Source organism: Salvelinus fontinalis, unplaced genomic scaffold, assembly GCF_029448725.1.
Source record: "Salvelinus fontinalis isolate EN_2023a unplaced genomic scaffold, ASM2944872v1 scaffold_0011, whole genome shotgun sequence".
NCBI classification, from domain to species: Eukaryota; Metazoa; Chordata; class Actinopteri; order Salmoniformes; family Salmonidae; genus Salvelinus; species Salvelinus fontinalis.
Window position 1 is genome coordinate 1,149,472 of NW_026600220.1, and position 16,256 is coordinate 1,165,727.

Here is a 16,256-nt window from a genome sequence, read left to right on the forward strand (position 1 = left end):
CCACATTCAATGATATACGATTTGGTAACACTTTGTCATAAAAAAAAATATGAATAAGCATTTATAAACAATTTAAAGGTTATAAGTATGTATGTATGTATGTATGTATGTATGTATGTATGTATGTATGTATGTATGTATGTATGTATGTATGTATGTATGTATGTATGTATGTATGTATGTATGTATGTATGTATGTATGTTGTATGTATAAGTATGTTTTATGTGTGCACTATTCCAGCATGTATACACATTCATAAGCATTGAAAATGATAAGCATCAGTTGGTTAGGTAGCTCTGTCTCATTAACCACCAAACGTTGCTTACGCTAGCTAGCTAGCTAGCCACTTTATATAACTTTTTTTTCTCAAAACAATTGTTAGTAATGTTATGAATACAACCCCCATCTGCTGTCGACATCCGGATCCGATTTGAGTGCACTAGTTAGCTCCAAAAGTGTTTATAGCTTTGTCTGCATTTTGACAGTGAATTTAGAGCCATTCAGTGGTAGCAATAAAACATGTATTTTTTTACTATGTTCCCTCAAAGTAATGACAGTCCACCACAACATACCCAATAGTCTCCTGACTAGTAAGGGGTAGTCTGTGTTTAATTTCATTGTGTATTAGAAACACAGTTTGAGATCATTGTGTTGTGCTTCCTGAGAAAATGTTGTCGGAGGTTGCAACACTAACCAAGGGGGTTGGGGACTAGTGAAGGATAAATTAGCTAAATATTCCTGTCACTAAAACGTGAAACATGTGCAGTGACCACTCTCTCGGACTCTGCAACAGGGATAAAGTCGAACATTTGTCATGACAAGGAAAACCACAGTTTCCTCACCCGAATTTGCATTTGCACAGATCATGTAACACTTTGCACCTGTGTAGAATTTGGATTCTTGGAAAACACATTTGGATTGACTGACCTTCATGACTTAAAGTAATGATGGACTGCCGTTTCTCTTTGCTTATTTGAACTGTTCTTGACCTACTATGGACTCGGTCTTTTACCAAGTAGGGCTGTCTTCTGTATACCACCCCTCCCCCCTCCCCATCCTGCCACAACACATCTGATTGGCTCAAACATATTAAGGAAAGAAATTCCACAAATTAACTTTTATGAAGGCACACCTGTTAATTGAAATGCATTCCAGGTGACTACCTCATGAAGCTGATTGAGAGAATTCCAAGAGTGTGTAAAGCTGTCATTAAGTCAAAGGGGGGCTATTTGAAGAATCTCAAATATAAATATATTTTGATTTGTTTAACACTTTTTTGGTCACTACATGATTCCATTTGTGCTGTTTCGTAGTTTTGATGTCTTCACTATTATTATACAATGTCGAAAATAGTAAAGAATTAAGAAAAACCCTTGAATGAGTAGGTCTTCTAAAACCTTTGACCGGTAGTGTATGTTTCTATTATTATTAGTACAAAATAATATAATTACCCATTTCCTTTGCATACAATAAAGCTTAATATTTGTATTTTTAATGTATCCTTTTTATGGACATTTTTATCAAGGGTGCCAATACTTTTTGGACCTGACTGTATATATTTTTGGGGGCAGAAACAATTTAGCAGCGGAATTGCCGAATAAATATATTTTGATACATTACAAATCCAACTTCTGTTGTGTGATTTCTGTTTTTAGCTTATTTATATTTCTTCCCATATCTAAAGGCATTACAACACAGACTTTTTAAAAACGTTTTAATTACTATTATTCAAGTCTCCTCATGTAATATATTTCTAGAGTTAAACTGTAGCACTAACAATAATGTATTTTCCCTTAGTAATTCCTGCTCCAGAACAGTTGACTGTTGATGCAAATAGTCTGTGTCAATGCAAATAGTCTGGGGAGCCATTTGACTAGACGTTCAGGAGTCTTATGTCTTAGGGGTAGAAGCTGTTTAGAAGCTTCCTGGACCTAGACTTGGCGCTCCGGTACCTCTTGCCGTGCGGTAGCAGAGAGAACAGTCTATGACTAGGGTTCCTGAAGTCTTTGACAATTTTTAGGGCCTTCCTCTAACACCGCCTGGTATAGAGGTCCTGGATGGCAGGAAGCTTGGTCCCAGTGATGTACTGGGCCGATCGCACTACCCTCTGTAGTGCCTTGAAGGTCGGTGGCCGAGCAGTTGCCAAACCAGGCAGTGGGGCAACCAGTCAGGATGCTCTCAATGGTGTAGTTGTAGAACCTTTTGAGAATCTGAGGACCCATCAACCAGTGCTTGTGAGACAAGGGTGGATCACGAAAGAGCCTGGGGCTGGGTCTTTTTTCAGAAACATCTGTTGAGTCCGAATGCTTTGAGCTACAAACAATGACACACTATCTATGAAAAGCTGAGACTCTCACGAACATTCACAAGTAACATGTTTTGCTCTATGATGCTCACAAGCTAAACAAGAGTTGTTACTTGGACAGGAGGTCTTCATAGAAGATCATATGAAATCCCAGGACATAGTGTCTATAATACTGTAATAAGCTCACATAGTTGCTGTCACAAACTCCAAATTCCACACAGTTTTCACTGAAGAATTGGATATTCATTTCCCATTGAGCAAACACTTTCTGTACTAACAGCATGAATATAAATCCATTTATATCAGGATCTTTTGTTACCACAGCCCACATTTTTTCTATTGACATTTGTCAACAACACTCATGGATGCAACGGTTTATGTCGTTTTTTTGTGTTCTACTTGTAGCCCTGGTTGTCCTGAAAAGAAAATGGTTAAACACTTCTTTTTGAGGCTAAATATAAGGGCTGGACATGCAAACAATTGAAAGTCAATTAAATGAAAAGCCACATTTTCCTGTGTTCTCTGGACTGATAGTGTTACGTTTATCCAAAGTACAGTGTTAAACACTTGTTATTGTGGAGAGGATTTATAATTATAGCATTGTTTTTTTTTTTTTTTTTTTGCCTTGATGCCAACAATTGAGCAGTGGCATAGTGAAGTTGCTAAATGCATATAGCGAAACATTTTATTCATTAATTCATGTTTTTTCCCTTAGAACTTCCTGCTCCAGACCAGCTGACTGTTGACTCAGTGGACACCACATCAGCTGCTGTTAGCTGGAGCCAGCCACCAGGATTGGAACAAACCCAACATCATTACCAGATCTCCTACCAGTGTCCAGGGACAGAACCGCACATCACTACCACATCTTCACACAGCATCACTCTCTCTGACCTGCAAGGTGGTGCTCAGTACTCTGTCACTGTCTGCACTGTGCTGGAAAATGGAACGAAAAGTCAACTGGTATCAACAACCCTCACCACAGGTAAGGAAGTTCCCTACTTAAGTATTGTCTGGGAAAAATCTGGTTGAATCAACTTTATTTAAACGTAAATTGTCAACGTATTGTGACATAGAATCTATGTGGAAAATACATTGGACTTGAAAAAAGTAATCAACAAACTGTTTTTTTGAGGGGAGTAATTCTACTCCAGGATCATGTCATCATGGTAACCAAATTTCAACATAGAAAAACCTTTTTGTAAAATATGTTGGATTTGTACCTTCAAAACAATGTCAGCTCTTCAATGTAATATCCACCTTCAGAATAAACAATCAGCTGGGAAGCACCTCCTACCTGAGAGTTGATCTACCCTTTTGTCTCCCAGGGTTTTAACCTTCTTGGCTATGATATATGTCAGTTGCCAAAAAATCTAAGTAAAAAAATGTGACTAAATCAAATCAAACTTCATTTCAGGTGCATTTAAAGTTTGATTCAGTCAAGTTCTTTAACTTCGACTTTTGGTTGAGATGTAGACGTGACTACCACATTGCAATTATTAATTTGTAGACAAACTGAAATTAAAGCCAGACAGTGGCACAGATGGAACTATCCAGGCAGAAGATAAATCACCTTCAAATGTTGCTATGTGACTGAGTTGACAACCAAACACAATTCAATATCTCTTTTGAAATACAATAAATAGCGCATTAATTGGATGTCTCTAACTGAACCAAAAACTAAAGTTAAAGGATGGGATTAAGCCAGATGTTCAGATGGAGCTATCCAAGCAGTACTTACATCTCATTTAAAGTGAGAATCCTTCATTGAAACAATAACAAAGCAGAGCACCCCGCCTCTGTTTTGGTAAAGAGCTGAGGGATGGGCCTGGAGAAATGTAACCACTCAAATGCATAGACAGCGCTATGGATGCATGGACTGACCATTCAGGATATCTACATTATAGACCATGTTGTGTGACTTCTGTTTTTGCATATTTCTTATCCATATCGAAAGGAATTGCAAGCTGGCTTTTTCTACTATTCTACTTTTACTCCTGTAATATATTTCTGCAGTTAAATTGTAACACTAACAATAATGTATTTTCCCCTTAGTACTTCCTGTACCAGACCAGCTGACTGTTGACTCAGTGGGCACCACATCAGCTGCTGTTAGCTGGAACCAGCCACCAGGATTGAACCAAACCCAACATCATTACCAGATCTCCTACCACTGTCCAGGGACAGAACCACACATCACTACCACGTCTTCACACAGCATCACTCATTCTGACCTGCAAGGTGGCACTCAGTACTCTATCACTGTCTGCACTGTGCTGGAAAATGGAAAGCAAAGTCAACTGGTGTCAACAACCCTCACCACAAGTAAGAAAGTACCCTACTAAAGTATTTTCTGGGCAAAAACTAGTTGAATCAACTATATTTAAACATGATTTGTCAACGTATTGTGACATAGAATCTACGTGGAAAATACATTTGAAAAAAGTAATCAACAAACTGTTGTTTTGACGGGAATGTCGGAGTGGCGTAGACTAAAAAATAAATATATGATGGTGAATTTCCTGGATCTTTTCTTTTTCCTGATCTTCCTTTCCATTTACAGAACCCAGTCTCAAGGAGCTGTTGTCAAAGACTGGACTAGAAGATCATTATGAAAACAAGCTGACGTTAAGTTCTGTCCTTGAGATAAATGCTGATACTACATCAGATGAACCTCTTACCACTATGCAGTCACTTCCAGGGGCCTTCCTGAAGAAATTAATGATGGCAAATGTGAATGCTAGGAGTGTGACACTAAAAAGTGACACTGATGAGAGTGACTCTGAAAACAGTTATGCAATTAATCCACTGGACCTGATTACAGCCCTGTTTCTGTGTTCAGATGGTTTCCTGCAGCAGGAGATGGTCCAGAAAATGTCCATGTGTCAGTTTGCTGTTCCTCTGCTGCTGCCCAACTGTGACACAGAACAAAGCACGTTGATGCTGTGGGCCTTGAGGGACATAGTGAGGAAGTTTAGACCCTCTTCACAAGTAGACACAAAGTCCTTCATAGAGGAGAGAATTGTACTCTCTGATATCCCTATGGTGTCCTTTGTTAGGCTAGGAGAGAGCAACTTGTCCAAGTCTAATATGTTGAACAAACTGCTAAGTAATCCTGACACATTTGTCCATCGTGATATGGACTGTGGTGATGTACCTCGGAAGATTTCAGATGGTCTAGTTGAAATCAGCTGGTACCTCCCATGTGGGAAAAGAAACATAGACAGGTTCACCAAGCCTGTGGCTTTTGCCAATCTCAGAGGAGACATCAGGTCCTTTAAGACACAGTTTTCCTTTCTGTGTCAAACATCAGCAGCAATTTACATGTTTAGTGATGAATTAGAGGCGGATTCTGAGGTTTTGAAAGACATAAACACGGAGTTATTTCTGGTTGTTAACTCTCAGAGAAAAACATTCACAGGAGACAAAGTCACACATGTAATAGAAAAGAAGGGGAGGAATGAAGCAGCATTTGTAAAAACCCTGCAGTCATCTGTTGGTGATGTAATTGAAAATTGCCAAAACAAACTGACAATTGAAAAAATGGATGTTATTGCTCGTCAGAGTGGGATTCTGGTTGATGAAGACAGTGATGAGTGTCAGAGTGCCAGGAAGATGGCAGATAAAATCACCAGCAACATCACAGACACAATTAAATTCAAAGACAAACAGCTACCCTTACAAGGAACAATCTGGAAAGAGCTTTCCCAGTTGGAGAAAGAGAGATGTAGACTGAGAAAAGCAGGAGCTCAAACAATTCAACACTACATGAGCTCTCTGAAGAAAAAAGTTAAAGAACTGAGAGAGAAGCAACAAAGCTTTGATATGACAGAGGCAATGACAAATTTCCTAATTGGCATGTCAACTTCAGAAGTGGAGCGATCCTATTTCATCAAATGGATGCGGATATATTTGGACAATATGTCACGAAAGAATCTGTCTGGTTTACGGGAAAAGTATAAAATGCTCCAGGAAAAAGAATCTGCAGATAAAAAAGACATTGCATATTTGGATAGGCAGAAAAAAGACATTACAGATTTGGATAGGCAAATATCTGACGGTTCCCTGGGACTTGAACACTTCCTGCGTGAGTTGGGCCAATTATATGAAGCTTCCTGCTCCCTCCCTGAAAGTAGCCGTCAAAGGAAACAGATGGAGAATCTCCCTGGATTGTGTGCTCAGATGCTGATGGATGGTTTCCCCATTGAGCTTGTGGATGGAGATGCATCAAATATCCCTCTGAAATGGATATCAGCTGTTCTGACTCAGCTTCATACTCTTGTCCAATCCAATAGCAAGATTCGCGTTGTGACAGTTTTAGGGGTTCAAAGCACTGGGAAGTCCACTCTCCTCAACACCATGTTTGGGGTCCAGTTTGCTGTCAGCAGTGGAAGATGCACAAGAGGGGCCTTCATGCTACTGATTAAAGTCAACAAAGAACTCAAGGAGGAGCTGAAATGTGACTTCATCATGGTGATTGACACAGAGGGGTTGAAATCACCAGAGTTGGCTCAACTAGATCATAGCTATGAACATGACAATGAACTGGCAACACTGGTAATTGGACTCAGTGATGTCACTATCATCAACATGTCCATGGAGAACTCCACAGAGATGAAAGACATTCTGCAGATTGTTGTTCATGCTTTTATCAGGATGAAGGAAGTGGGGAAGAAGCCAGTGTGTCATTTTGTGCACCAGAATGTGTCAGACGTGTCTGCTCATGACAACAACATGAGGGACAGAAAGAAGTTGTTGGAACAGTTGAATGAAATGACCCAGGCAGCAGCCAGAATGGAGAAGAAGGAGAATATCACCAAGTTCACTGATGTGATGGAGTATGATCCAGACACAAGCAGTTACTACATCCCAGGACTCTGGCATGGGACTCCACCTATGGCTCCAGTCAATGCTGGATACAGTGAGGCTGTGTACGACTTCAAGAAGAGCTTGATGCAAGATTTAAGACAATGTCAGAGTAATGATGACATGACACATTTCATGAAGTGGACACAAAGTTTGTGGGAGGCAGTGAAATTTGAGAAATTCATCTTCAGTTTCAGAAACAGCTTGGTTGCAGATGCATACTCCAGATTATGCTCTGAGTACAATGTTTGGGAATGGGCCTTCCAGAAGGAGATGTATAAATGGATGGTGAGTGCTGACACCAAAATGTCCAACATTGGAATGACAGATCAACATCCCCAGAGGTCCATAAGAGATGTGCTACAGGACTTGATGATAGAAGCATCTGAGAAGCTGTCAATGGGAGAAAATGACGTACAAGACAATCTAGTAAAATACTTTAAACAGCAAGATGGCCATGTCAATCTGGTGGAAAAATACAAGGAGGACTTTGTGAATAGTGCTAAAACACTGAGACGAGAGACAGAAAACACAGTGAAGAACAAACTGCAAGGAGCTGTTGAGATCAAAGAGGGAATGACAGAACTGAAGAACATCAAGAGCTCTCAGGCAAATACAATGGAAAAACAGGTGCTTGATTTGCTTCAGAAATGTAGACAGAATAAATCTGGTCTATCAGATAAGGACATCAGTGAAGAGTTTGAAAACATGTGGAAGAAAACTCTGTCTGAGATACACTTCAAAGGACTTCCAAGAAGAGATGTGGCTCAAGGTGCCTTCCTCATGTTAAGTGGAAATCTATCAACAAGGGGTGGGCACGTCAATAAGATGTTGGTTGGAATCAGCCTGGTGGATTGTGGTAAAAAAGAATTTGTTGTGGAAACTGGGGGTTTTGGGGAGAAATTCGGGGGCTTATTTAAGCACGGGGACTTCAACCATTACAGGAAGAAACTACAAGACTTCTGTAATGACATCATAACACAGTGTCAGTTGTTTATAACACAGAAGGTGGAAAGCAAAACAGATTACCATGATACTTACATCAAAGAGCTGCTGAACAAGATTGATGAAACATTGCAACAACACAAGAATGTACAAATCAGTGAGGAATGTGAGGTTCCTCTCAAACAACACATCTGTGGCAGAGCAGCCAGAGAGTTTCAGAAGATGCATAATTATTTCATTGAAGTTAATGACCCAAGGAAGTGTCTGGAACAGTCTAAGAACAAGTACCTTTCTGAGTTCAAAGACATATTTCATAACCAAGACCAGTGCCAAAAGAAAGCTGAGGAGTTCTCAAAGCTGTGTTTGCAGCCAGCTGTACAGGACTACATTACCAAAATGATTGGTCCTGATGTGGTTGATGAAGTGAAGACAGGTGAAGGGTCAGAGGATTACAGCACCCGAGGGGCTTTCCAGTTCTCCATTTTAAAACAACTCCTGACAGATGGACAATATGATAAATATGAAAAGTACATTGACAATTATGAAAGCTTTGTGAAGGACTGGCTGTTTGACCAGATTGTCCAACAACTGTCAAAGGACCGCAGTCTGGAGAAATTGGAGGAGAAACATCTTTCAGAGATGGTCAAGATGATCACTGACACAATCTCTAACATCAGAGAAACAACTGGCACAAAACATGTAAATGATGTCAAGACATTCATTCAGAACATCTGCAGTGTCCTTGAAGAGAAGCTGGTCCTCAAGGATGCTCTGGATTCCATCTTGATTCTAAACACTTCTGACACAAAACAGTTTGCTGTCTACCTCACAGAGTTAGTGGATGAAATGAAGCAGTCACTGGCAGCTAAGTACAACAAGATAGGAGACATCAAAGAGAGACTCATATCTCTGCCATTCAAGCCTCATGACGAGATGTTCACCATTCTGTTTGGCTGTGGAGAACAATGTCCCTTCTGTGGTGTACCTTGTGAGGCAGGGGGGATAACGCACGTAAAACACCATGCCTCCATTCACCGTTCAGAAGGTATCAATAGTTATAGGTGGAGGAGTTCAAGTAAATTAGTAATAGAGATATGTTCATCTCTTGTGGTTAGTGACAAAGCATTCTCCAATGCCGAGACTGGAGGAACATTTCACCCCTACAAGGACTACCAGAAATATTACCCTGACTGGATCATAACTGGAGATACCAGCATTGAGGCTTCAGACTACTGGAAGTATGTGATGGTCACATTCAATAAGAGAATCGCTGAAGACAGAGGAGACTCAACACTTCCTGCTGATATCCCAGAGGACTGGAAGGCATTAACACCTGATGATGCAATGAAGAGCTTGATGAAGTCATTCAACATGAAATAAAGTGGAATACTTTCTAATGCCTTGTTGATCACAAACATGATTGACGTTTCATAGACTTAACAACCAGAAATGACATATCACAGAAACATCATATGTAGAACCAGTCATCTCAATAAAGTTGTTGTAATAATGTGCAGATCTTGCAATACCCAATGCAATTTAGAAAAGAACAACTGCAGCAGGAAAAACATATTTTCAGATGCATTCATAATTTTATTTGATTTATTTAACTAGGCAAGTCAGTTAAGAACAAATTCTTATTTTCAATGGCGGCCTGAACTGCCTTGTTCTGGCTCGACAGATGTTTACCTTGTCAGCTCGGGGATTCAATCTTGCAACCTTTCAGTTACTAGCCCAACGCTCTAACCTCTAGGCTACCTGCCGTCCCATAACCTATGTATCATCTTTGGAATTTACAGATCAAATGTTCCTTAATGAAATAGCTAAGACTTTGAATATGATGTGAAAGGAATACAACATTTAACATAATGTAGATTTAAGCAAAGCAATTTAAGCTACATTCAGAAATCATACAGATAATAAGAGTAAATATGAACACCAACAAGTTAACCAACAGAATCAGAGTGTTTTACTTGCTGATGTCCATAAATGAACACAATACACAGGTAACTAAGGAGCTAGTCTAGATAAACACAATACACAGGTAACTAAGGAGCTAGTCTAGATAAACACAATACACAGGTAACTAAGGAGCTAGTCTAGATAAACACAATACACAGGTAACTAATGAACTAGTCTAGATAAACACAATACACAGGTAACTAATGAACTAGTCTAGATAAACACAATACACAGGTAACTAAGGAGCTAGTCTAGATAAACACAATACACAGGTAACTAAGGAGCTAGTCTAGATAAACACAATACACAGGTAACTAAGGAGCTAGTCTAGATAAACACAATACACAGGTAACTAATGAACTAGTCTAGATAAACACAATACACAGGTAACTAAGGAGCTAGTCTAGATAAACACTATACACAGGTAACTAAGGATCTAGTCTAGATAAACACAATACACAGGTAACTAAGGAGCTAGTCTAGATAAACACAATACACAGGTAACTAATGAACTAGTCTAGATAAACACAATACACAGGTAACTAATGAACTAGTCTAGATAAACACAATACACAGGTAACTAAGGAGCTAGTCTAGATAAACACTATACACAGGTAACTAAGGATCTAGTCTAGATAAACACAATACACAGGTAACTAAGGAGCTAGTCTAGATAAACACAATACACAGGTAACTAAGGAGCTAGTCTAGATAAACACAATACACAGGTAACTAAGGAGCTAGTCTAGATAAACACAATGCACAGGTAACTAAGAGCTAGTCTAGATAAACACAATACACAGGTAACTAAGGAGCTAGTCTGCCATTGTTAATTTATTTTCCATTATAATAATTATATTTCTTTCATTTACTTTATAATTTAACCTATGGCTTGATATGCCTTAATCACAGATTAATGATTAGAAGTGACTGCATGGTCGTTTAGTGGTAAACGGTTGGCTTGGCTTTTGTTTTTGTAATTTGACCTTTTGCATTTTAATCTTAATGTACTTTTTATTGTGAACAAATCCACAATTGGCTTGGCTTGGCTTTTGTTTGAATAATTTATTTCAGCAAAAATGATAACTAAGAATATTTTAAATGTGTTTATTATTGGACCACCCATTATAATTTGTTCAAAACGTGGTCAGTTTTGAAGGTATTTTCCGACGTCCTCAGGACATGACGTCCAATTTCGAAGTCCATCTTGAGCGATCTGCCTGGATGATGATGATGAGGATTTATATTTGTTGTTGACGTTTTTACTTTTGTTGATGATGATTCTATTTTTGTTGTTGACACGGATTTTGTTATTGATGTTTATTTAATTTTATTTTAGTAGTTGATGATGTGAGATGGAACTCTGTAGACGGGAGGGAATGACTTTCAGTTGGCCAAACTATTACCATGATGAAGACAAAAAAAGTTAATTTTTTTCTGCAATGAACATATACTGTAGTTTACAGACATATTGTGAGATGATACCAAATTTGCTTCCATTGAAACTAAAAATACTTTTTCATTTTGCATTATCTTGTGACTAGAGATGATGAATACAAATCAATCAATTAACAAAACATCATTTATTTTAAAAACTTGATTTGTTTCCCTTGGAATCTGTTGTAGGCTATAACATTTTAATTGGGTATAGACAAGTAAAGGCCCATAATGTGAGCATCAAGTGTCTCAGAGTAATGTGCTGCTCTAGGATCAGGCCCTCCCTGTCCATGTACTCTTATTCAATGTGATCTAAAAGGCTAAACTGATCCTGAGTTAGCGCTCTTGCTCTGAGACGCTTGATACATTCAGCCCCTGGTATTAAAGAAAAAAATAATTTACCATTAGATTGTGATGTTGGTATGGCATCTGTGGAAATGTAAACAGACCAAATGCTTAAAAACCCCTCTGCTCCTTGTCTTGTCCCCTGAATCTGCACTGATTGGCAGATCAGTGAAGGAGAGGACTGACTTTCAGAGGACTGAGAAAGAGCCAAAGTGTTGTGTGTTGAGTAAAACACCTAGTTCTTGGTACTATATTTAACCTATAGGTATTCTCAATTATTATAATCCAATATATACCCAATATATTTATCCAGTATATTCTATATATGATATGCATGCACTGTGTGAATCAGTAGAATGTATATACTGTGTTGGAATCCTCACTCCTGTTCAGAAATCAGAAACCACACTTAAAAAGGTCACAGACAAGCTGACAGAGAAATTCCTCTAGCTGCTCATTCTGGACCAGGGAATACACTGACCAAGACATTCTGAAACCTGAGTTGTTGACCAGATTGAACCATGTATTTTTAATTACCATGTCAGTGCTCATAGTACCATGATAGCTGTCTGTAAAACATGTTTATGCCATATTTGGCTAAGAGGTTTCACCTGTCAACTCTATAATTATTGGTTGTAGTGACGGCCGAGGAACCTTCCCATATCGACGAAATCAAATGTACTGTATGGGTGGTTTTGGGCCAACCAATTGTGTGAGTTGGCAACATAAAAACCATGTAGATCTTGACATTTTCAAGGTGTTTGTTGAAGTGCAGGTTATTAAAATAATATTGGACCTGGAGAACCTGTCATAGATTCCTTGAGTCGTCTCATCACTCCTCTATGAATCTGAATTCAATATTTAATCTTCAGTTTAAATCCTGGATTTGAAAAACAACCAAACAGCATCTGCAACACTTGTTTACTAGATTAATTATCTTTAATAATCACAACTAGTCATCACACCAGTAGTGGTGTGTGGGTAAAATCACTTGGTAAGCCATATTACAACCTATGTTGTGATAATTGCGTTGTTTGCTCTATAACCTGTTAGTTCATATGCCTTGATACCGTAATATATAGGCATAAAGGCTGAGACAATAACAAGACACAACTTAACCTTTGTTTCGTCACAAAACCGGAGAGCAACCTCTGTCCAGTGATCACACAGATAACTACGTTCAACACCATCACTGTTCTCCAGGTTTTCTGACATCTACACTACTATAACAGGTCAGTTATCTGGTGATAGTATAGTGTTCTGACATCTACACTACTATAACAGGTCAGTTATCTGGTGATAGTATAGTGTTCTGACATCTATACTACTATAACAGGTCAGTTATCTGGTCATAGTATATTGTTCTGACATCTACACTACTATAACAGGTCAGTTATCTGGTGATAGTATAGTGTTCTGACATCTACACTACTATAACAGGTCAGTTATCTGGTGGTAGTATAGTTCTGACATCTACACTACTATAACAGGTCAGTTATCTGGTGATAGTATAGTTCTGACATCTACACTACTATAACAGGTCAGTTATCTGGTGGTAGTATAGTGTTCTGACATCTACACTACTATAACAGGTCAGTTATCTGGTGATAGTATAGTTCTGACATCTACACTACTATAACAGGTCAGTTATCTGGTGATAGTGTAGTGTTCTGACATCTACACTACTATAACAGGTCAGTTATCTGGTGATAGCGTAGTGTTCTGACATCTACACTACTATAACAGGTCAGTTATCTGGTGATAGTATAGTGTTCTGACATCTACACTGCTATAACAGGTCAGTTATCTGGTGATAGTATAGTGTTCTGACATCTACACTACTATAACAGGTCAGTTATCTGGTGATAGTATAGTTCTGACATCTACACTACTATAACAGGTCAGTTATCTGGTGATAGTATAGTGTTCACACATCTACACTACTATAACAGGTCAGCTATCTGGTGATAGTATAGTTCTGACATCTACACTACTATAACAGGTCAGTTATCTGGTGATAGTATAGTTCTGACATCTACACTACTATAACAGGTCAGTTATCTGGTGATAGTATAGTGTTCACACATCTACACTACTATAACAGGTCAGCTATCTGGTGATAGTATAGTTCTGACATCTACACTACTATAACAGGTCAGTTATCTGGTGATAGTATAGTTCTGACATCTACACTACTATAACAGGTCAGTTATCTGGTGATAGTATAGTGTTCTAGACATCTACACTACTATAACAGGTCAGTTATCTGGTGATAGTATAGTTCTGACATCTACACTACTATAACAGGTCAGTTATCTGGTGATAGTATAGTGTTCTGACATCTACACTACTATAACAGGTCAGTTATCTGGTGATAGACAGTGTTCTGACATCTACACTACTATAACAGGTCAGTTATCTGGTGATAGTTTAGTGTTCTGTCATCTACACTACTATAACAGGTCAGTTATCTGGTGGTAGTATAGTTCTGACATCTACACTACTATAACAGGTCAGTTATCTGGTGATAGTATAGTTCTGACATCTACACTACTATAACAGGTCAGTTATCTGGTGATAGTATAGTGTTCTGTCATCTACACTACTATAACAGGTCAGTTATCTGGTGATAGTATAGTGCTGACATCTACACTACTATAACAGGTCAGTTATCTGGTGATAGTTTAGTGTTCTGTCATCTACACTACTATAACAGGTCAGTTATCTGGTGATAGTTTAGTGTTCTGTCATCTACACTACTATAACAGGTCAGTTATCTGGTGATAGTATAGTGTTCTGTCATCTACACTACTATAACAGGTCAGTTATCTGGTGATAGTATAGTGCTGACATCTACACTACTATAACAGGTCAGTTATCTGGTGATAGCGTAGTGTTCTGTCATCTACACTACTATAACAGGTCAGTTATCTGGTGGTAGTATAGTTCTGACATCTACACTACTATAACAGGTCAGTTATCTGGTGATAGTATAGTTCTGACATCTACACTACTATAACAGGTCAGTTATCTGGTGATAGTATAGTGTTCACACATCTACACTACTATAACAGGTCAGTTATCTGGTGGTAGTATAGTTCTGACATCTACACTACTATAACAGGTCAGTTATCTGGTGATAGTATAGTTCTGACATCTACACTACTATAACAGGTCAGTTATCTGGTGATAGTATAGTTCTGACATCTACACTACTATAACAGGTCAGTTATCTGGTGGTAGTATAGTTCTGACATCTACACTACTATAACAGGTCAGTTATCTGGTGATAGTATAGTTCTGACATCTACACTACTATAACAGGTCAGTTATCTGGTGATAGTATAGTGTTCTAGACATCTACACTACTATAACAGGTCAGTTATCTGGTGATAGTATAGTTCTGACATCTACACTACTATAACAGGTCAGTTATCTGGTGATAGTATAGTGTTCTGACATCTACACTACTATAACAGGTCAGTTATCTGGTGATAGTACAGTGTTCTGACATCTACACTACTATAACAGGTCAGTTATCTGGTGATAGTATAGTGTTCTGACATCTACACTACTATAACAGGTCAGTTATCTGGTGATAGTATAGTGTTCTGTCATCTACACTACTATAACAGGTCAGTTATCTGGTGATAGTATAGTGTCCTGTCATCTACACTACTATAACAGGTCAGTTATCTGGTGATAGTATAGTGTTCTGACATCTACACTACTATAACAGGTCAGTTATCTGGTGATAGTATAGTTGTGACATCTACACTACTATAACAGGTCAGTTATCTGGTGATAGTATAGTGTTCTGACATCTACACTACTATAACAGGTCAGTTATCTGGTGATAGTATAGTGTTCTGTCATCTACACTACTATAACAGGTCAGTTATCTGGTGATAGTATAGTGTCCTGTCATCTACACTACTATAACAGGTCAGTTATCTGGTGATAGTATAGTGTTCTGACATCTACACTACTATAACAGGTCAGTTATCTGGTGATAGTATAGTTGTGACATCTACACTACTATAACAGGTCAGTTATCTGGTGATAGTATAGTTCTGACATCTACACTACTATAACAGGTCAGTTATCTGGTGATAGTATAGTGTTCTGACATCTACACTACTATAACAGGTCAGTTATCTGGTGATAGTACAGTGTTCTGACATCTACACTACTATAACAGGTCAGTTATCTGGTGATAGTATAGTGTTCTGACATCTACACTACTATAACAGGTCAGTTATCTGGTGATAGTATAGTGTTCTGACATCTACACTACTATAACAGGTCAGTTATCTGGTGATAGTATAGTGTTCTGACATCTACACTACTATAACAGGTCAGTTATCTGGTGATAGTATAGTGTTCTGACATCTA

General features: G+C 38.4%; 1 protein-coding gene across 1 annotated transcript in view; it reads left to right on the forward strand.

Annotated features, from left to right (window-relative positions):
* Positions 1–12,630, forward strand: part of LOC129842089 (interferon-induced very large GTPase 1-like) — a 29,074-nt gene extending 16,444 nt beyond the window's left edge. The window contains exon 7 of the mRNA XM_055910481.1: positions 4,870–12,630. Within this exon, the coding sequence (XP_055766456.1) occupies positions 4,870–9,497 (4,628 nt within the window). The 3' untranslated portion in view covers positions 9,498–12,630. The remainder of the gene's footprint in view (positions 1–4,869) is intronic.
* Positions 12,631–16,256: the final 3,626 nt, after the last annotated feature.